This window comes from Catharus ustulatus, chromosome 8 (genome assembly GCF_009819885.2).
Source record: "Catharus ustulatus isolate bCatUst1 chromosome 8, bCatUst1.pri.v2, whole genome shotgun sequence".
NCBI lineage: Eukaryota > Metazoa > Chordata > Aves > Passeriformes > Turdidae > Catharus > Catharus ustulatus.
In genome coordinates, this window is record NC_046228.1 from 29,450,519 (window position 1) to 29,473,994 (window position 23,476).

Below are 23,476 nucleotides of genomic sequence, written 5' to 3' on the forward strand. Positions count from 1 at the left end.
ACTTGCTTATTGTTCTCAATCCAGATGGGATATCCAACAGTAAAGAGCACATGAAAGTAGGTGACAATTTCTCTTCCCACTGATGGGCATGCAGAGGGGGAAGTGCAGCATGTCAGTACACCCTCAGCACATTGCAGTGAGCATCTACACTCACTCCTGCATTTAATCAGAGCATGGCACCACCAGACTGAGGTCTGCCCCAAAGCCTACAAATACTGAGAAATGCTGCCATCTGCCTTTAACTGCCTTTGAAGAGGTGAAGGCTCTTACTTACATTTTTTAGGTATTCCAGTAATTAGCAAACATTAGGAAAGATCTTACTGTGTCACGAACTAATAACAAGATAATAACAATCATATGCTGCATGACTGCTGAAACTGATCACATTACCATCTAATAAAAGAATTCTTGGTTGCATAATCGAAAGAATAGGTTGAAGAGAACTAATTTAAAACTGAATGATTTACTGCAGCCCACCACAGCCAGCATTTTCATTGTGTTTCAATTAAAAAAAAAAATCTATATCACGTAGAAACAGTTCTACTGAAATATTTTGCTTCCAAAAGTTATAATTGCCTCCTGTATTGCACCCAAGAAAATACAATCTCAGCAGAGGGAGGAGTGTAGAAGAAACTCTGCAATTGCCCTTTTCAGCCTGGCTCCTCGCTGGCCCTGAGGTCTATTCTGTGGCAATCCTCCCACTGCCGGGGTGTGAGGTGCATGCAGCTACTGGGCTACAAGCCATTTTTTGAGTCAACTTTCCTTCTAAGCTTCTGGTAAATAAATAGAAGCAATTGAGAAAGCTATCAAAACTTAATTTTAATAAAGCAACTTATAACTGGGGTTCTGCAGTTAAGGGTGTACGAGTCAGGCAAGGTGGAAAGGTAGGGGAGCCCCTTGGCAGCATTTTTGATTTGTTTTGGCTGGATGGACTCTGAAGTTGGGATAAGTAAGGCCATGAAAAAAGAAAAAAAACCATAATGAGGAGATCAAATATCACCCAAAATTTATTTTTTTGGAAAATAAACAGAGTAAAAAAAATGAAGGAAGTTTTGGGGACAAAGAGCAGGACAGAGCCTGAAGGGTCCCTATATTTCTTTGCTCCAATAATTTGCTTCAAAGTCACAGGAAGGGTGGGAAACCACTGGCAACACCTTAGTGGAAACAGATGGAGGACAGCTGAGCTGTTTGGCAGTGTTTGCATTGGTGGTATGTCATGGCAGGGAAGGGGCTGTTCCCCAGTGATGTGGGACAGCACTCCCAGAAGCTTCTCTAACCTCTTCCAGGGCTCAGGGCCAGGCAGGGAGGGGATTATTCAGCCCTTCCTGGCTCCCCTGCCTGTCCCTGACTCCACCCCTTTCTATTCACAACACAAATAAAAATTTCCATAAAAGCTTCCATTTTTCCCAATTCAGTAATAAACTGAAAACGCATAAAGAAGTATAAAAAACCCCCAAACAAATCTAACCCTGTCACAAACAACATTACAAGTAATAAAAAAAAAATTGCCAACCAATATGTCAAGCAACAGGGACTCCTCACACTGTTAATTATTACAGGACATACTGTACCTTCTGTTCAGACATTACTGCTCCCTCCTCCTCTTGGATGCTTGTTCTTGGCTTGCCATCCTCAGAAGTACTCCAGCCCATCTTCTTCACACTGACAGGCACAGATGTTTTGCTGCCTTCTGTTGTTGGCTTGCTGGTCTCTTCCAAAGATTTCTGATATGCTGTTGATGATAATGTTTGCTCATCAGTAACAGCTGAGATTTGGGACTTTGTTTTCAGGGCTTCTTTGTCACTGTGTTTTCCCACATCATTTAAAGCTTCCTGGATGTAGGATTTAGTTTTTGCCTCTGATGTGGACTCAGATAGGCTTCCATTTGTTTCTGGCTTCCCTGCTTCTCCTTTGACATATGAGGTAACAGAATCCCGACATTGGTCCGAACTACAAGAAAAAGAGAAAGGAATAGACAGCTGTTCACGGCTTAAATCACAGGCACAAGGGCAAAGCACCAAGCCTCTTACTGAGCCTTCAGTCTGAGCCCATACGTTTCACACAGACAAAAGTAAAATTTTAGACTCCACTTGCAGACATCTATTTAATAACCTTGTCTTCTGCATCATGGCATCATTTCAGAAGCAATGAAAATATGGTGGACACTGGAAACAAGGCCAAATGTTTTATGTTAATCTCCTTCCACTTGGTGGAGGGGAAGAGAAAGAGAAAAAAAATACACAAAACCTACCAGTTCTCTTGTATAATCGTGAGCTAAAGCCTTGAGACACTGATTTTTAAACCACTCTCTAATCGAAGAGGTGATGAAAATATTGTTACCACGCAATTACCAGTTATTTTTCCCCCAAAGTACATTATCTATACTCCAGATAGGTCTTGCTTTTTAAAAATATTATTATCTGCAAATAAATCCTTAGATACTGCAGAGTCTCAATAATATGCAGAGCCAATTCAAGGAAGGTTACTAAAACATAGAAAGCTGACCAGAATTTTGACTCAGATTGCCTATAGAGAGATTTCATCTGCACTTCTGATAAACAGTTTTCCTTTCCTTTGTATTTTTGCTCACTTTCTTTCAAACACTATGACTGTGTAATGCTGACGTATGAAAATATGCCAGCTGTTTGCTGGCAAAACTCTTATAAAGGATAGCAAAGTGAATTCATCTAGCTAGAAACTGATATCTTCTTAAGGAAGCCCTTTTACTTCCAGAAGGGATCAATTTTACTAATTTAACACAATATAAAATGCTTAATAACAGAAATTACATCAGTAGTAGTTCAAGTGCTTTACAGTATTGAAAGACAATGAATTTGCTGAAATCAATGACCAATTTCTCACTGGATTTGATACGAGAGTATCTAATGCAACCTCAAACCTTAAAACATCCTGAGTCAAAGATGCAAGGAATGTAAACTGCTGACAGACAAATGATCACTGTGCAGATAATCATTCTGTGCTGATTTATAGCTCCTGCAGACCTGGCTCCTTCAATTAGTGATCGCAGGCATCCCTTGCCAGTGGGCACCAGCAGGGTTGAACAGGACAACACATATTGTCAATATTGAAAGCTTAAGGAGGTCCAAGGGCAGGTTGCAAAAGCTCTTACAAGAGAAATGCACTGAGGATAAATATATATAGATAGCATCCCTGTCAGCAGGTCATTCATTATGTCAAAGACAAGTGGAGCTTGGGAGAATGCAGGGGAAAACAGCACATACATCCACTCTCCTTCCTCTGCAGTTACTGCTGGGAAACAACATTCAGGACCAGATGGGTTTGGTATCATTGTTCTTACCTTCCTGTGCCTCGTAACTCATCTTTTTAAAAGTCTAGTAAATTAGCATGACATAATACGAGATGGAAATGGAAAGGATGATTGCTATTACGTAGTATCCTGGTTTCAGATAATGTTCTTGATTCCAGCTATATCTATGCACCACTGAGACTAACTATAAACAAAAATGCACAAGATAAAGAATGTAGAAAGAAATACTACCTGCTAAAGATAATATGAAATACTTCTCAAATGCCTGTATCAAGAATGAAACCTGATAAATACACATTTTTAAAGACAAATATATCAGAGGCCAAATCAAGTTTTTCTTTTAAATGTACATGTAAGTGTATAGACATGTTCTCACAGAGCAGAGAACAGCAGCAGAGAACAGCTCTGCAGTGCTGCTGGTGGCAGGGGCAGCACGGGAAGCCTGCTGGCACACACACTGCAGCACAGGGCGCTCACCTCTCATCCAAGCGGTCCAGCAGGCTGCCGCCTATCCTGCGCCCTGACGTCGGTGCCTCGGAGACGCTGGAGGAGTCAGGCTGCCAACCTGTAATTGAAGACATTTCGCGTTCTGCTTGATGAACACCTTTAAGAATTGACCATACTCTTTCTTCCGTCATCTCCTCAGACTCAGCTCCTTCTTCCAGGTGAATGTCCTCAAACAGAGATTTAAACTTTTCTGCCGTCATCTCCTCATCAGTACCAGACTTTTCTCTCTCAGGCTGTTCAGTCCTCACTCCTCTTTCACTAGTCTCTTCACTCTGCCTTTGTTTAGCATCTCTGGATATCCCGCCATAACTACCAAGATACCGTGGAAAATCTTTAAGGTCCACTTCCTCCAACTGGCTCTCGCCTATGGAAATATCTTTAGGTGTTCCTTCTCTAGGCACTGAGAAATCAACTTTGCTGTCATCCAGTGAAGTGTCCTCTTCAGTCACCACTGGCGGTGCTGCTGCTGTACCATCTACGTGTCCCTGGGAGGTCACTAACACGTCACTCAGTCTACTGGGAGTTCTAAGGGGTGACTCTAGGCTAGAGGTGTCGCTAAGGAAATCATCCTGGTGGAAAGGGGTGGGCGGCACGAAGCGCAACCCAGTGGGAGTTTCCAGTTCCACTTGAATGGAGGGATAACCTAAGGAAGACAGCACATTTGGACTGACTGGGATGAAGCATGGAGCAACAAATAAGCAAATGCCAAATGATTAATGGGTTACATAAAGTATGAAACATATGAGGAGGTGTAGGTGCATAAGAACCAATGCAGTTCTGACAGATTTTGTTACTTTCTCCTAAAGAGATGGAACAAAGAACGAGTACTGCCAGTGAATATTACAGTGAAGCCAGTACTTCTGACTATTTTTTCAACAGTCTATAAAGTCAGCAATTTCTTGTGCAGCCATTTTAAAACATTTTCAAGCTATAGCAGATTGTCTTATGGGCATGCAATAAATCAAACGTGGACAAGGGTGGTTGTCCCTTTACATACAAGACAATCTCTTGCAGCCATATTGTATAAATCTTTATTTCCAAGTTTTTATTTATTTATTTATTTTAAATTTGGAAGTTTAATTAACAGATTTTAAAGACAGCAGTAGATCTTAACACAGGATAGCCACATTTTTGTCAGTAGGTATTCTTTCTAAAACAGGTCCAAATTCTTAATGTTTTATATAAAAATACACAATATCAGAAATACAGAGTTACTAACATATACCTCCAATTTAACCACAGAGTACAAGAATGGACTAGCTGAAGAATGAAGACTAGAAATGGATCCGAATGAGGGTACTAAAAGATAGCAGATCTACATACACAGCAGGATAAAAAAAACTAAAGCAAGGAAGTTAACAAAGGGATTAAAGAACAAAAATACATCAAGGGAGAGCTATATGAATATTTCAGGTACAGTGAAGTTATATGGATGAGAGGACTGTGGTGAGTAAGGAGATTTTGGTGATCTTGAAGATTGAGGTGATCTTGGTGACATTGGTACAATCAGATACACTGATCAAATAAAGAGAAAAGAAAAATTGATGAAAACATTAAAAAAAAGAAAACATACAAAAGGATTAAACTGAATATACACACAAAAATGGTAACAAAACCTTAAGTTCGCATTGGGCAACCTAAGGAAGGGAAGAACACATGCTGTGGGATTAACTGCACATGGTGCTGCCTGCAAGGGGAAGTGCATCAACAGGGCTCGGGGGTTTGCTTCCTGAACCAGCCGAAAGAAAGGCAAAGGTGGTCTGGTCTTGGTGAGGAAAGAAAGCTTGAGGAAGGTTCAGAGAAGAGGAGAGACAGAAAGCAACTGCAGAGAAGCGCTTTTTTCATAAAAATATTGATGCTACTATTAAAAGGCTCAAGCAACATTTCAAGAGCAGCTTTCTTAAAATGTCAACAGAAAACTATTTCTGTAGTGCAATGATTCAATGACCAGCAATGCTGCCCAATAATGGAGGTACACTGAGCTCATAAGCTCTGAAGAAAAAAAAAAATCTTACTGAAATACAGAGAAAGCCAAAATATAATTGAACAAATTACAAAAATCAAAGGAAATATTACTTACAAAAAAAAATCATATTTAAGGAGCTGTTTATAATACAAGTGAATAAAATCAAAGTAACAATCCAGTGCCTCTTATCTAACATTTGAAACAAGATAAAGTCAACATTTAGCATCTTCAACATACTGATAAATAATAAGCAGTTCTATGGAAAATTTGTATTACAAGGAGAATTTCATTTTTGCTTTTAATCTGACTCAAATTTAACCTGCATAGTTCTGCTTTCAGTTGTTACAGCTTCCATGCGAAAATTATTATACAACTTTACCCATTAGCAGACTGAAAAAAATATTCACTCATGCACAAATAAAACATTTTCTTATTTTCCTACTGCCATTGCAGAAATGGTCCAAGTGAAAATCCTAAAGCAATCCACGTTCACAGGTCTCAAAGAGGCTTGGTAGTAAATTGCACATTAATTTATCCCATGCAAATACTATGCACTTTTTTCCCTTTTTATTTTCTTTTTTTTTTTTTCCTTGAAGAATTTTCCTTGTGGAAAATACTACTACATATCTAGACAGGAAGCCAAAGAATACACATATTTCCAGGTAAATTGTCAAGCATTAAATACCAAGAACATAAAAAACAGACATGGGCAAGCCTCAAGGGACAACTGCTGCAGGAGAAAAGCTTGGTCTTGTCAACTGACACTGAGGCTGGTGGGAACCAGTGTTTACCAGACACACATATTTGTGGGACTCTTGTTGTTTGAGATATTAATGTGCAACCTACATATCCCCATAAATGACTTGGAGGCAGGACTTGAAGGAAGTTTGCTGACGATATGAAATTGGGACCAGCTGTGGACACCTCCAAGGCAGGGAGGGCTGGGCAATCACCAACCATACAGGTTTAACAAAGACAAGTGCTGGATTCTGCACCTGGCACAGGGCAACTCTGGCTGTGTGCAGGCAGGGGAATGAGAGCTGGAGAGCAGCCTGTGCAAAAGGACCTGGGGGGCCCTGGTTCAACATGAGTCAGCAGGGAGCTATGCCAGGGGAGGTTTAGGCTGGATATTAGGAAGAGGTCTTTCACCCAGAGCATGGTCAGGCATTGGAACAGAGAAGTGGTCATGGCCCCAAGCCTGCCAGAGTTCAAGATGTGTTTGGACAATGCTCTCAGGCACAGGGTCTGATTCTTGGGGCTGTCCTGTGCAGGGCCAGGATCTTCTCATAGGTCCCTTTCAGCTGAGGGATATATTCTATACTATCATGCTACACATTTAAAATTATTGTTCCTGCAGAACTTACAATCTTTCTTTAAAGTCTGGTTTACACAATATTATTGTATTACTGGACATGTCACTGAATTAAATATGACTACAGAATTCAATTACCATCAATGGGATCATGAAATACGTTATTTTCATCTGCAAAACTTCTGGTGCCTGAAATATTTCCATAATCAAATATTGGTCCTTCCAACAGGGTCACGATATCTATTCGATTAATTTTTGTCAATACAGAAGTTAAGGCATCAGCTGAAAAAAAAAAATAAAACACATCAGAAAAAGATTCAGCATTGCAGAACTGTGTGATCATTTTTCTCAGTTACACTGACATTGCATTACTTACAAATTGCTGGCATGTCCCAATGCCTTTGGTTCTAGCAAACCTCAGCATTTGTCTGAGCAGTCATTCAGCTGCCTACTTATTCAAGATACACACCTATTAAGAGTCTACACTTTCTCCAAGTATAATTACATTACAACACAAAAGGTATAAATAAGGTTGGAGAGTTCCTAAAGAACATATTTACTTATTACTGATACAAAATATACTTTTACTGGAGTGTAAAGGCAGTGTAAAAATCCTTTTACCATTCTGTTTTGAGGAACAACAGAATAGGCAGTCAGGTAATAATGCATGTAAGGCTATTCATGCAGTACATAATGAAATTTCATTTACAGTAATCCTGTTGTGAGAACACAGCAATACTGGAAATTACTTCTACAGTAAAAGAGATCAGAGGAGACTCAAACGATGTGTAGGAGTTTGTGGATCAGAAAAAGGTAACGAACACCACTGATGCCACACAAAAACCAACCCCTCTCTTTCAGTTTGAGCAATTGAAATGTACAGATAAATCCAGAATTATCAGTACAGAACCAATGTCTCCATCACTCCTCATAGTAAGAATTTTAGTCTTTTCCTATGACCTGCAATACTGTGAGACTACCTAAATTTTCTAGGCAGTCCTTTCCATGATTCACGTTCCTTGCTATTGGAAAGTCTTTCCTATTATTTTCTTTACTGGAGTTTGAGTTCATTACTTGTCCCATCAATTATGGATGTGGATGTTTCCTTCTGTGTATATATTGAATAAATACGCATATTTCTGACTCCTGGTAAAAATGTAACTGAAATTTCTTTTTTCATTGATGGTTTGTGAAGGACATTCATAATGTTTTCTTCAATTTGGCAACAAATTAAATGGGCTATAACTTATAAACAATGAAAGTAATTACTTGAACTTACTTGTAGCGTTCTTCCCATCTCTGGTAACCCATTTTTTTAACAACATGAAGCTTTGAGCAATAAGAGAATTTGGGTTTTCTACTCGGATTTGATTTATTTCATCCACAGAAAAATTCAGTTCTCTTGCCAGTTCTATAAAGACAAAAAAAGCAAGCAAGAAAAGAAAACAAACCCCAAAAAAACCAAAGAAAGCACAAATCCTTCAACTGTCTTGTCAAGCTTAAAAATACTAACTTTCATAGGTCAAAGAGATATTAACAAAACTGCCTGACAAACTTTACAGATAACAATGAATGACATTATATCCCCATACTTTAATTTCCTAAAACATCATTTTGAATCTCAATCATCTCTGGGAGCAATTATCACACTCAGTAAGCCACTTAAACATGATGAAAAAGCCCTCCCTGGAGATTGCCTCATCACTGCTAATTTATAAATTCTGTTTATTTCCCCCTGGGAGCCCCCTGTGCAGCTCAGCACTGGTGCTGTCATCACCTGAGCCCTGGAAGAGCAGCTCTGCCCACCAACACAGGGGGCTACAGGTGGGCAGAGCTTCCAGCACCGACGTGCCTGGTTGCTGGGCTCCCTGCAACCAGGGCTTGGGGGAAACTGCTATCCTGGGACAGCAAATACCCCAGAGACAGCCCTGAGCCCAGGCAGGTAGAGCCTCTCAGCTCTTTGGGAGAACATCTTGAGAGGAAAGCCATTTAGCTATTTTCTCTGAGTTTCTCTTTTATTTACTGAAAGATAAAGGAATAATTTCCTAAAGGAATAACTTCCTAATAAGCATCTTTTCCCAGCAATACACTGCATGTTTTGGGAAGCTGGCCTGGCTGTGAATTTGGGAGAGCCTGATGCAGTTTTGCTGTGTCTATTGGTAAAAGAATACCTAAAAATGCAATAGCAAAGACTGATTTCAATGTTAAAGCAGAAAAGCTTACCTGTCCAGCTAAGTCCTAGGTGATCAGCTACAATTGCCATCCTTATATCTGTCCGTTCACATGGACTCTGTGGACCTGTGATTTACAATTTCTCAATTAAAAAGGTTTTGCACAGAAAACCACAATACCGGATAATAGTTTATTATAAAAAATAGCTTTAATCGACTAAGTTGACAGTGCTTATATTGTTTACTAGAATGGTTGTGTGACCTCATAACCTACAAACCAAAATTTTTTCACAGTTTTTAGATTTTCACCTGTGTAAAGCCAAAATGTAAAACTACATGATGTCGTGTAATGAAACCAAACATGCTGACAATCTAGCTGTTAGACTGTAGACAAGTTGTTCAATTACTGGTGAAAACCACCAAGGCCAGATTATTGTCTATTTTCTCTACTTTGACAGAACAAATATACTGTCACAAAAGACATCTTGCAATTTCTGAGTTACATCAATTTCTGGGTTACATGAATGTCTTTGGCATGCTTCACTAGCTTTCTACAGCACATAATTTGTTTGAAGGAAGAAAAAAGAGAATAAGACAGCACATACAGATGACAATGACAGAATGAAAACTACAGTTAAGTCACTCCACAGGCAATCACAACAGTTCATGCACTAGGATCAACAAGTTGAAAGTTTTACAAACTAGGCTTGATCTCCACGAGGTGAGCCATGAGAGCTCCAGAAACCTGACTGCCTTCATTCTCACCAGTCCTCTTACTCCTCCTCCTCTCACTGTCGGCCTTTTCAATCTTTGATTTTATAGATGCTGCCTCTGTTCTCATGTCTCTAGCAGACTTCGGTGTAATGGAAGGCTGGTAAACTTGAGTAGCTTCTGATAAGGATGTGTTCCTTGATGTACTGTCTTCTTCATCATCAGAGACCTCTGACTGCATCTTTTTCTCTTCATCAGAAAGACGATCCACAAGCTTTAATGTCTCACCACTAATTCCCTTAAAATATTCAATAGAATGTTTACATACCTCCCTAAGCTGATTTTTCTTTACTTTAACTGTTGTCATGGTGACGGAGGTAGATCTTACCTTTACTGGCAATTTAGAAGGAAGTTGTTTTGGCTTTTCTTTCTCTACCTGCTCTTGTTTTGGCAGGGCTGGAGGTCTTCTAGCTAGATTACTTCTATGTGTGTTTTTTACAGGAATCCTAGACCTTGCTTCTACACAGGGAGAAGAATTATTTTGTTTTGCTTTGTCAGGCCTACGAGCCTCTTTTGCTTTACTCCCTGTATTGCTTTGGAGAGTATTTTGTGAAAAGACTTGTTTTACTGAGCTGGCCTTAACAGGAAGCTTTGATTTTCCTCTAGCTCCTACCAACTGTGTTGACTTTTGCTGCTCTCCGTGTGGTTTTTGCTTATCTCTTACTCTGTGTCCTTGTGTTGTCCCTGTACCTTTTCCTGAAGGGCTTTTCGCTTGATTAGCTTTCTGGAGGGAACATTTCGGTTCCAAATGTTCTTTTAGCAATACATTACAGGTAATATCATCTGTAGGGACAGCAGATGAATCCAAATTGTTGTTGTTATTAAAATTATCTTTTGGAAAATCAGTGTTTTCTGTTTGCCTACAGCTTGTCTGGCTAGAAGCTGAACTTGCAATCACTGCTACAGTTTCATTTTCTAATCCCTCACCACTTGGCATCACAGCTTCTATCTTATCTGTCACTTCGCCAGGGCCATCTTTCTTCAGAGTCATGGTGGAAGCAGAAATTCCCATTTTAATTGGTGTGCGCAATTTGGGATCAACTTTGGAAGCGTTTACTGCTGCCGATGATTTCTCCAGTGAGTTACTACCAAGTGTTTGCTCCATGCAATCTCCACTGGCCTGGATGCCGGGCTTATTTTCAACTGCTGTTGTTTCTACCGGTCTCTCTAGGTTTGTCTCTACAGTGCTGTCCCCTGCCTGTGGCTGTGTGATGGCAGTGACTGTACTTTTATCCCCTTCCCCCTTGTCCCCTGACTTCCCTTCAGAAGTATGCTCACCAATCTGAAAAAATTGGAGTCTTTCTTCAACAAAATCCCTCTTGCTCATGTCAATTGCACCACTGCGAGTCATCTCAAACATCTTCCCCTCATGAAATGGGAAGGGGTTGGGCTCGCTAGTTGGCGTACTCTCATCTGTTGGAGTTCTGGCTGGTGTTGTGTCAGGTGTTGTTGCTTGAGATCTGTCTTCCACTGCCAGACCAAATGGCTTAGCCTCATCATCCCTCGATTTAGTCTCAAACACTTCATCGTCACCTCGGTTATTGGACCACGGGTCAAAATCTAGACTCTTGGTGGCCACAGTTTTGAAAGGTGTTGCAAATTCTTCGTCTACTTTGTAACTGAAATACGAGTCAGGAAATACAGTCCTGTCAGGGTGTCTGCCTTCCAAAGAGAAAAACTGTGCCCCTGACTTCTTATCGCTCTTATCTCCAGCTTTGTCAGAAGATGGACCTTTTGAAGGCGTCTTGTCTTCTTCAGGGCCTACCTTGCCTTCCTCCTCAATGACTTCAAGCTTACTCTGGCTAAAGCAGCGATCAGTCTGCTTTAGAATGCCTTCTGTAGTCCATACGTCCTTTTTGGTTTCAACTGCCGGACCTGCAAGTTTAGAATCACTCTCAGTTAAACCATCATCTTCATCTTGCAAATCATAACCGTCAAGAGAGTCAATCTCTGTAGCATCGGTATCATGGGAGAATTCTGCAGTGGTTGCTATGGAACACTCTGTGACAGACTGGTCATTGTTACTCCCATTTGGCACTACATCATTCTGGGGTGAATCAAGCCCAGTGTCAAACTCATTGGGTTTCCCAGAAGTGGGATGTCCTAACTCTTTCTGTTTCTCAATCTTTTCAGGGGCTCTGGGTTTTGAGGTTTCTTTCTGGTCATCTTCCAGCTCTTTCAGTTTGAACGTATACTTTTTAAGTGGCACAGGTTGATAGAGGGATTCGTCATCACTGGAGTCACTGACATCTGCTCCCGGTGGCACAGGAGAAGGTGGCTGTACTCTGATGACAGGTTCAGCCAGCTGGCACTTGTCGTGATCATCTTGCAAGTTCACTTCAGTCATCTCCATTTCACTCTCAGTGGAATAATGAGACTTTTTTTCTGACTCGCCTTGATCTGCATCCAGTGGTGGAGGAGGAGGGAATTCAATATAGGCAACTCTGTTACCTTTGGGTCTTTTGTTAGAGTCCTTATTTATAAGATTCGGTAATGCTTTGTCAATCTGTGGTTCCTCAACCTCTGCCTGTTTCACAGATGTTGACTTAGCCTCTGCTTCCTCCTCTGACTCCTCAGATACCTCAGGTATAGGGCTGGGCTTGCCTGGGATATAAGCTATTAGGGAGTCAGGTGTTTTAGATGTAAACTCATAACTCACTTCCTCTGAACTCGGTGTTTCTGGTGTTAAAGGGCTTTTACCAGAGCTGTCTATAAAGGACACTTGTTCTAGCGTGTCATCTTCTGGACTACCTTGTGGAGAAGGAGGTTGCTTTTGCTGCCTAGCCGTGTAAAATGTCCCCCTTGTCTCTTGCACTGTCTTACTTTCCTGACTGACAATTTTTTTAATACTTCCTTGTTGCACCTCTTTCTCATATTGCTTTCCTACTTGGACAAAACTGACATAAACAGGTAAGGTCTTAATTTCTTTTACTCCCTCAGTGCTTACTAGTGGTGCAACTTTATCCAAGTAATCACTGGCACCGGGGTCAACTACGTCACTTGAAGGAAATTCCTTTCCTGGGCTACATTCTAAAGAATCTGGTGATTTGCTAGGGGATAGCTCTGTTTCCTCAGCAGGAGGACTTAGACCTATTGAGCTCTGCTGCTTGGTAACTTTTCTGATTTCTGAATGCTTTATTTTTTCATCTTCCACATAATCAATCTGTCTTTCAACTTTCTCCTGAATCACAGCTGATTGGGATACTTTAGCTGAAAGTTCATAGACACCATCAAGCATGGCTCTCTTCTCCTCAACAATTCTGACTGGAATATGGGACACAGCAATTTCTTCTTTCCTTTTGGATATTTTATCAGCCACTTCACCATTACGTTCCCCCTCCCTGACAACAAATTCTCTGTATAAAACCCTTTTAGAGGGGGATTTTACAGTCACTTCCTTCACTTCTTCTGAATGAATTCCATTTGAGGCCACTTTGTGCTCTGCCACAGTGATAAATTCACTTTTTTTGTCAGACTTAGATTCAGCATGATCAACATGGTTTTCTTTTACTGTATCAGGAACCAGCACATGTGAAAGCTTTTCCTTCTGTGTTTTATGGTTAGAAGTTCCAGGACTTTCCCACGTCCTATAGATTTTTTTGTCCCAGTGTCCCTTCATTGTTGAATCTGAGCCATATGCTAGGTCTTTTGCCCGTGGTTCTGAAAAGCCTTCTGGCATGCCTTTCCTCATCTCAGTTCTTTGTTTTTGTGTGTCTGAAGCACGAAAGTCTTCCACAGCTTTCCCTTTACCTGGAACAAGGTCTTCCTGTATTTTCACCTCTTTCTGTAAAGCTGTGCTCCCATCAATGACCTCTATTTGCTTTGCGTGTTTCTCTCTTGAATAGGACTGATACACTGGTAACTTACTTTCTTGCAATTTTTTAACTGGAATTTTGGACTGACCATCCAACTTTTTTTCTTCTTGAGTTAGGTCCTTACTTCTGGGACTTATACCTTGTTCAAATTTAAGCCTAATGGAACTGAGCTTTGATTGCTTCAGCTGAAATCCAGTCTCAGGTACTCCACTCTGCTGAGCACTTCCTTTGTGTTCCATAGTTTGTTTAGAGTCCTCTGCAGGTTGCACATATATCCTTTTTTCAGGACTGCTGGGCAAACTGGATGCTTTTCTTTCATCCACCTTGGGAAAGCACTTCCCATCATGAGCATACTGCTTCACCTTACTCCATTCATCCCCAGACGATGGCAATTCAGAGAGCAGAACTTTCTCAGGGCTGCTGCTGGCAGAGCTCTGGCTAGAATGTATTTCCTTGCCATTTTTTTTATGCTGCTTTTTCTCTGGAGACTGCAGCTCATCATTCAACTTCTCTGTTTTATCCCGAAAAAACTGGGACACTTCAGTCAGTTTTTCTTCTGCCTCTTTAACAGTCCTGTCCACCCTGTCTTCATATATCAACTTTTCTCTACCTCTGTCTAATCTGTCCTCAGTAAAGCGCATCCACATCGCATGTTTGTGACTACTAACATCTCCAGTGTAGTGTAACACTGTCACTTTATCATAATGATCCTCCTTAGACATTTTACCTACACCATTTTCAGACACATCTTTATAGATTTTGGAGAGAATCTCTTTTTTGGGGGCAGTAGCTACTTTTTCTCTGCATCGTCTATCAGTCCCCTGTAACTCTGCACTAAGGGGTAGAGCATGGTCAGTAACTGACTCCTCAGTATCAGAATGAGACACATCTAGCTTTTCTGAAAGAAGCATTTTCTCAGCAAACCTGTAAGACTCCCCTCTTAGTTCTGACAACTCATCATCATGGTATTCTATTGAGTGCTGACTCAAAAGCTTCAGTGTTTTGTAAGAGTCATCAGACATGAGTTGAGCAGAACTAGGGCGACTGTCTTCTTCCTGGGACACGGGAGTGTTAACTCTAGAGGATTCCAGATAAGAAGGAAGTGACTCTTCGGCTGTGAGCTCCTCTTCTTCTTGCTGACCTTGTTCGTCTGAACAAGGAAAAGTATCATGTTTTTCCAACTCTTTTAAGTTAGTATCTCCCCGAGGTAAGTCTTTCTGATATACATACATTTCTTTCTCTGGATGCTTTTTTGTTTCTCTAATAATGACTTCAGTAGGTTCAGCCTGATTACCTTGTTCAATATGGACCTCTATTATTCGCTCCAGTTTGGGTTTCATTTTGCTGTCCTTCTCTGCATGTTGTGGTGAAGTTTCAGCAGACTTGCTAACATCGGATGTTACTGATGATTTATGTTCAAACAGACCTGCCAGTTCTTTGGAAGGGTCACGTCCAGACTGAAAGGCTTTCATTATGTCATGAACAGACATTGTTTCCTCAATTCTTTCAGATGTACTTTCTGTGCATGGAGGTTTATGATAAACCATCCTAGTTGTTGTAGTGATATGAGTTTCTTCTTTTACTCGGACACCTTTACTAAGGACACACTTATGGTCGTCTTCTTCACTGCCACTGGCTTTCATCTGAAAAGCTTTGACCTTCTCTTTAATGGACCCAGAAGGTTTTTGCTCCAGCTCCATAAACGTAGGGGTAGGTTTTGAGGCTGGTAGCTCCTCTGCCTTCTGCTCTGGAATATCTTCTGATGATGGTTCGTAGCTGCGGATGACATGAACTACTTCAGTTCTTGTTTCTGTAATGACAGGAGGGATGGGCACATCATGGAAAAGTGGTTTTGGCCCTGTGCTTTCAGCACTTTGTGGGGCAGAAGGTGTCTTTTCACTCCTCGTTTCAAAGCCACTGTCAGATAAGGGACTTTTATCTTGATCATGTTGAGAAAAGTCATCTGGAGACTCTAAAATAGTGTCTGTTCCAAAAAAGGAGTCTGCAATTTTACATAATTCCTTTTCCGATGTTGAAGGCCTCATGGAGGCTGGAGGCATTTTAAGTTTATGTTCCTGCAAAGCGATGGCTGGTTTTAAAATACGCTTTTGTCTCTCTTCACCTTCTTTTTTCCCCTCTTCAAACTTGTACTTTATGTTTGTTAATGAACTGCTACCGATATCATTTGCTAAGTAATCAATAACTTTTGACAAGCTATAATCCTTTTCCGACATGGTTTTAGTTTTAATTTGGACCTTCTCTGGAACAGATATAGGAGGGCTTGTCAAAGCTTGCTGTCTCGCTTCATCAATCTCCTCTGTACTGAACTCTACCCAGTCATCCTCAGACAGGTGTCCTTGATCACTTTTGGATACTTTAGCCGACCCTTTACTTTCTAAACACACATCCTTTTTCAGAATCTCACTAACTTTTACTAAGTCCTCTTTTACTTTCTCAACAATTTTAAAGGGCTCTTCATCATCAATTCTACCCTCTTTTGGTATGTCAGGTTGGAACGGCTTGTCCTCTGCGACATCTGTCTGCAATATTGCAGTCATTCTCATCAGATCCTCTTTCATTTCAGCAACATCTTTCAGTATCTCCTGACTGGAGGATAAGGAAGATGGTGTGGACAATTTGAGAGCAGAGGGTGCTAAAAACAAGGATGATTTTATTGGAGATGAAGTTCGAGTATAGGTAGGCTGCGTGCGTGCCTCTGTAGTCAATGTTTTAATAGGTGACAGTAATGCAGCAGCTGATTTTGTAAGTGAAGACGACTCTGGGAGCTTCTTTAATGCTGGTTCAGACAAAACATTGACTACAGAATAAACCGGCACTGTTATTGTTGATGAAGTTACTGATGAGGTAGTTGCAGATATTGACCCAAGGGCTGTGTACAAAGCACCTGCAGGAGGAGTTCTCATTGTCTGGAAAGCTGATGGTGCTGAAGACACAAATGACCTGAGTGGAGAAAATGACATTGTTGTAGCTGTTGAAAACACTCTCTCAGCTGTGTCAGCAACTGCGTTAGCAGCACAAGTTGCAGAATGTGCAGCTGCAGAGATCTTGTCTTGAAAAACACCTGCAGCTTTGGATCCATTTATTAAGTTGGCAGGAGATGGGTATTTCAGAGGTGACACAGACCCATTAAGCAATGGTACATCTGTGTGCCCAGCTACATGTTTTGCTGGCGACGAGAGTGACGAGGCCATCATGACTTTAGTGGATGAAACAGCATCAACTGCTGACTTAGCAGGTGACACCACTGACTTTAGAGGGGACGATAAAAGTGAAGATGCTGATGTGATGACCGATTTAAGCGGCAAGCTTGAAGAGTACATGTTAATGTTGGATTTGGGGGATGCTGGAGGCGTCATGGTTATGGATGATCTCTCCAAGAGAGATCCTGCTGTAGTCACTGGAGATGTCCGAGAGGGGAATGTGGTAGTGGAGGCCAGCCCTTTGAGACTGGCAGCTTCTGTGACTGCGGGAGCTCTGATGAAAGAGCCTGAAGTAACCTGCATGTTGTAGGGAGGCTGCGAGACCACAGTTTTTATTGGTGAAGAGATTGTCCGAAACGATCTAATCGGAGACGCTACATCACTAACAGATTTAACTGAAGATGTGGTAGAAGCTCCTAACGTGGATTTGATTGGAGAAGTAGAAGAAACAGACCATATTGATTTTAAGGGGGAAGCTGTAGGAGTGTTAGAGGAAGAGCTTGATAAGGAAGTGAAGCCTGATTTGGTTTGCCCAGGCACTGTAATTGGAGCTGCTGTCCATGACTGATATGGCCGTGTTGAAAAGAATGGCTTGTATGAGTAAGTAGCAGGTAGGGATCTTGTTGCTCCTGCACTCCGTTCAACTGTTTCTTAAATTGTTAAATTAAAATCAAACATAAAAATCAACAAAAATGGTTGAAAAACAGAGAGACCAGAGAGGAAAATTGGTCAGTAAACGTTGTAATATTACAAAAAGCAAGTACAATTGTTTGCATGAGTTGGGATGAAGGAGGCAAAAGAAGATTTTAAAAAAGGAAAGAAAATAATTAGGAACTAGCCATATACTGATAACTGATCCAAACTAAAAAGCAACATGAAATGAAAGACAGAAAGCACATAGCAACCAAATCTGCAAACAATGGAGAACAGAAAACACACAAAAGGAATCCATACGGTAAAAATAAAGCCACATCAAAATTTCTTCTCTTACTTCCTATTGACTTTCTGATGTGCTACTTCTGAAATATTCATATCAGCTTTATTTTGCCTGTTTAGGTATGTCTCTGCTTTGTGCAACTATTAGAATTATCCATTTAATAATTTCTATTGTTGTTCTGTTCAGATTTGAACCTATACAAAAATATAAACTTGTGTAAAATGACATTATGTAGCTAAAATCTTTTTTTAAACCACTTCAGAACTACTTCATGCAGAAACCAAAACTCTTTTAAGTGACAGGCAATTGATGTGCAAACTGTGAAGCAACTGGAATAAATTCAAATCTATATCTTCCATGCACAATTCGGATATGCTTCACACTCACAAAGCCAATAAGAGCAAGAGCTTTTCTGAGTCAATATTCAAAAAAAATAAAAAAAAAAAAAAAAAAGAAAGGAACATTATGCATTTGTTTCTCATGCAATATTCCCTTTGTCTGGTAAAAATTAAACTTTTCATGAAATGATTTTAAGAAGCATATGTCGAAAATGAAATATGGCAAGTATGATGTATGATAGTCGTGAGCAGGCAAAGCAACTTTATTCATGCACAAATGTCATGTCAGAACAAGCACACAGATTAATACATTTTGTAGGTGTATTAAGCACAAATACGTAAACCTTACAAAACCATTTCACAAGAGGCCATTAAAAGAAGAGTACACTTTTTCTACAAGATGTAGTGTCTTGGTACCTTTTGAGGAGATTTCTTGTGTCAGCTCAAAGACAGACCTGTTCAACTTTACAATTCTCAAAAGGTAGTATTAGAAAAGCAGTCAAAGAAAAATAGATTATGAAATAAATTCCTGGCAAGGACAAACCTGGTAAATATTATCATCCTCCAGAACTCTCTGCTTATTCATAGGCATTTTGAACAGAATCATCATCAACCACATTTTGCATCACAGGAGGCACTCATGTCAGAAAGTATTTCTGGGAATTCCATTACACAAACATATCCTCTGATACAGCGATAACATTCAGAGAATTGACACTGAAAGCAACTTTGAGGAATTTTTTTTTCTTTAAAGTTGGAATTAGAAATGGAGCTAAAATATCCAAAGAACTTATTCAACATACCTGTCTCTGAAGTTACACTAATAATTGTTAAACCTGCTTGATCTGTCTTATAGACAGTAACTCACAGCGAAACAAACTCTACAAAGCTAACACTAAACTGTTAAAGCACACACACTCCTATAAAATAGGATAGTAATAGGATTCCTCAGTGCACCACAGGTTCATATCCTGCAAGGAGAAATGTGCTGGTCTTATAGAAGCCAATCAAAGCCCAGAAGTCAGTGTGGATGGCTGGTAATACTTCATAAGAACATTTATGTTGAAGAGAGCTTGAGTACTAGACCTGACTGGCACAGACTAAATCAAGATATGCCCACTTTTCCTCACTACAATATTTTTAAGTGGAAATATACTTCTTTCTCCCCACCTAAAAAACCCCCAAAATATACTTCATTAAATGAACTATTATGAACGTATTATAAATACTATTATTTATTATGAAGATTTAATTAGTAGCAGCTGCTAACATTCACCAAAAGCTCATACAGTCGTGAGTTCAAAAAACAAATCCCAAAATGATTCTGAAAAGAACTAATAACTTGCTCAGCAGTTAGTGTTAGGATGTGTCTGTACAGAAACCCCACTGCACCATGATGAGCTGAGTCTATCACAACTGACTAGTGAGGCAAGCAAACCCACAGGCTGCCCTCCTAACTTCTTTTTTGCCTGTCAAATAACAGATTCAGAGACATTTAAGATACTGTTTCTATGCTTCTTTTTGCAATTGAAGAGCTAAAAAAAGCTGCCAAATTTTTGCAAATGAGACTTAAAGGACCTTTGGTGAATGAGTAAGACCCTTTTTTCCCCTCAGTGAGGGATGGAAATTTTATTGTGAGTGATATACACAGTCATCAACCTTCTTTCCAGAAATTTCATTTTCCCTCTCTCTCAGTTCCCATCAAGCCTGTAACAAACAATACCTTAACAGTCCATCAAGATGTCTCAGCAGATCTGAGAGCTTCTTCAGATGTTATATGCTTGGAGTCTTCTTCCCAGCCTGAGAAGTGTAACATATTCTGGAGCACATCTGATCCAAAGAAGCCACAGATCTTACAGGATAATTAAGCTGCAGCCATCCAGTGGGAGCTCCCAATACCCGATGAAGTTTGTCTATGAATTTTATGGAATCATACCAAAGGGTCTGTTGCAGGGTAGCAACTGAGAAGTCAAAAGGGGGGAAAAAAAGGCAAGAAAAAGCCTGGAAATGGGGAACAATAGCAGTTGACCTCAGGGAAGAGAAGCGAGGAAGAAAAGCTAAGCCAAATACATTATTGTATTTAACTGGGAAGGAAAGGAATGCCCCAGGTCTGCTCAAGGGGAACACATGTATAAGAGGAAGCAATGTGTGGTGCCAGGGAATAAGAAGCATCTGCAGGGAACAAAGGGAAAAGGGAAGGGGAAGAGAAAGAAGAGGGAGAATATAAAATATGAGAGAGTCTATTTTGGCTAGGCATCTAAACATTTAAGGGTTTATCTGAGTGGCTTTCTAAATCTTTGTGTAATATTCCGTTTGGAAGAGACTCTTTTTGACAGCAATTTACAACCCTCTTACTCTGGAACTACATGGCATTTTAAAAAACCATTATATTTTTACTTAACTAACACACATAATTTGCCAGTCAGGATTCTTCAAGCTCTCAAAACACAAGAGTTCACAGACCATCCAAGAGTTTTGTTTTAGACAGTTTTGGTTTTTTCTTTTTTCTTTTTTTTTTCTCCAGTGACACCAAATACAACGTTTATAGAAAAAATGTCTCTTCTTATGAACAATCACATCTATGTGGTTTAGTACTTTGGTAAGAGCAACTCACTCATTCCAGGCTCAGTCAGATAGCTGTAGCGCTTACGTAAAGCAAGGGAGACGAAGTTCTGGCGCCTGTCAGCTTTCTCCGTCTGCAATAAAACACAGAGGCATTTAGGGCTTGGGAATCACTGCCCCTGTCTGAACAGACCACTCCTCAAACCTCAGCAGGATGGGCCACTTTTCATGGCACACAACCCCACAAGGCAGAATGGATGCTTCATTCAGCTTCAGGATGGCATGCTGAAGCCGAATGGGGGCGAGCAGGCAGGGAGGGGCAGAGCCAGCCTCTGCTCCTGTGCCGTGTGTGATGGGTGCCAGGCACTGCCGAGCAGGGAGTGTGGCTGCACAGAAACCTGCTGTGAGTGACCGCCCTTCGGAGCAAGCAGGGAAGGGACTGCAGCCCTACAAGTGAGCCCTCAGGTGCCCTCCTCTGCTTATGAGGGAAGAGCTTCGATAGCAGAAGCAGCTCGTTATCCTCTCTTAAAGTATCCCGATACTGTCTTATCACATCATCACTTAATAAACTGCTCCAAACTACCAGATATGGTGTCATATTGTTCATTCTCTGTAAAATAAACCACCTTTGGCTAGAAACAGGAGGTCAACACAAAAGACTACAGGTACAGACAAAACATTAATAAGAGTGCAACTTAGACCCATTGAGTATTCCCCCCCCTCAGATTAGTTTGTCCCAAAAGCACACACACCACAATGTACAACTGGCTTTAAAGTGAATACATTAAGGACAAAAAAAGGTATGGGAGGGGATTTTTTAATATGCACAAAATGCAAAGATGTGGATTAGAAAGCAGACTACTCTTGCTAACTAGTAAATTGCCTCATAAGTTGCTGCATTCAGAGACATAGCTGCTAGCATGGTGTCTTAAATATTAACAGTCCTTCAGAGGTAACTCACTTGTGGCTAAAAATACAGTTTGTCTAGAATGAAAAGTATTATTATAGCTATATAATAGCTCACTGGGAACAAATTCTGTGAGAGAAAGTGATGTTTTGCCTATTATTATTTTGTAACATTTAAGGAATGTTTTGGATTGCATTGTTTGGTGGTTTTTTTTTTTCAGCTAGTCTAACCAGCAGGTGACAACTGCTATTTATTTGCCACCAGGAAAAGAAAAAAAAAATAGCTGCTAGGTAAGTTGGAAACATTTATGTAGTTTCTTTCATAAGATGATCTCATCTCTAACTACCTCTAATGAGTAAAACCTGCTCAATTTTCTGACAGTCTACAGTAGTTTCCATGAAACAGTGGATTTTTAAGCTGCAAACATCTGAGGTTTATTTGAAAACAGATTTGAACACAATATTTAGAAATTGCTCTTGGCTGGTTTACTTTTTTTGAAAGAATCTGGTTTATTTACAGAGGTAAGATATTAAAGGACACTATTCTGGCCTCAGCACAGAGGCCACATAGTCTCAGAAATACAAGTTACCATAGCAGTGTCAGTGTTACTCCAAGAGGTAAAACATTATCCACTAAACTGCTCTTGATTTTGCCAAAATTTGACTTGGTCTGATAGTCATAGATATTTCCTTTTTCAGAAGAAAATTAGTTGAATTTTAGACTGCTTTTATGCAGTGCTTGGTTTAAATTCACAATTTGTAATCACGGGGTTTTCCATATTTGTGCAGTTCTACTGTTTTACAACAGTCTATCAGAAGTAGAGAATATGGTTATTTTTCTGTAGGTATCATTTCAAGAACACAGTTAAAAATAGTTGGTTTTTTTCTATAACATACTACTTTGCTTCACTAAATCTGAAGGAAATAAAAACAGAAGACAGTGTTTATATTACCTCATCATCTTGATCTGACTCTGTTTCCTTTTGGTCCCAAGATGCATTGCAGAGACAAGGAATATTATAATGGACAGCAGGGAAAAGAATATCAGGATATGAAAAGGACCAAATTGGGAGCACAAAATGCAAGCTGATTTATAAGGCAAAGCAAATCCAAAATGTCAACACAAAAGAAAAAAAAATCTTACATCCAATGCAAATAAACACGTGACATTACTGAAAGCAAAACCTATGACTTGCAGGCTGAAGCATGAGCTGTAAACAGAATCGAAAAAATTATAGGAACTTGACACCACAGTAACAAGAGACTTTAAAAGCGTTCTACATACAAGAAACCATTAAAACATATATTTTAAAAGCCTTTATCATATTCCAAAGCATTCTCATTATTGACAGTTCCCAGGGTTTCTTTATGACTAGCAGGAAATAATTAAAAAAAGAGATAAAAACTAAATGAACAAAAATAAATCCAGCCCAACCCTAAGAAAAATGTTTACTTTTCCAAACAAATACCTTTTTGTGTGCTGGCAGAGTGATATTCAAGTTGCAAACTGCTGTCTGTGGCAGTCCTTTTGTAGTCTTTGGCTCTTTCAAAAATGATAATCGACCACAGGGTTCCTGGCTGGTGTCTCTCACCTAGAAAAGAAATTTTGCTTCAGCTCAGTAATATGTATTAATTCAGAGTCCTAGAGGAGGTTTCTGGAATGATTCTCAGAATTTCTTTC

General features: G+C 40.0%; 1 protein-coding gene across 22 annotated transcripts in view; it reads right to left on the bottom strand.

Annotated features, from left to right (window-relative positions):
- The window catches only part of ANK3 (ankyrin 3), a 192,946-nt gene that overhangs the window by 16,567 nt on the left and 152,903 nt on the right, over positions 1–23,476 (bottom strand). For 10 of the 22 annotated variants that reach the window (XM_033065796.2, XM_033065799.2, XM_033065803.2 and 7 more), the window contains 9 exons: positions 23,265–23,387; positions 22,749–22,775; positions 20,942–21,023; positions 10,011–17,702; positions 9,298–9,372; positions 8,354–8,485; positions 7,213–7,356; positions 3,767–4,439; positions 1,572–1,950 (listed from right to left, as the gene is read on the bottom strand). In XM_033065796.2, the coding sequence (XP_032921687.1) occupies positions 1,572–1,950; positions 3,767–4,439; positions 7,213–7,356; positions 8,354–8,485; positions 9,298–9,372; positions 10,011–17,702; positions 20,942–21,023; positions 22,749–22,775; positions 23,265–23,387 (9,327 nt within the window). The remainder of the gene's footprint in view (positions 1–1,571; positions 1,951–3,766; positions 4,440–7,212; positions 7,357–8,353; positions 8,486–9,297; positions 9,373–10,010; positions 17,703–20,941; positions 21,024–22,748; positions 22,776–23,264; positions 23,388–23,476) is intronic. The other 12 variants (XM_042779513.1, XM_033065808.2, XM_033065805.2 and 9 more) reach the window with 6 other exon arrangements.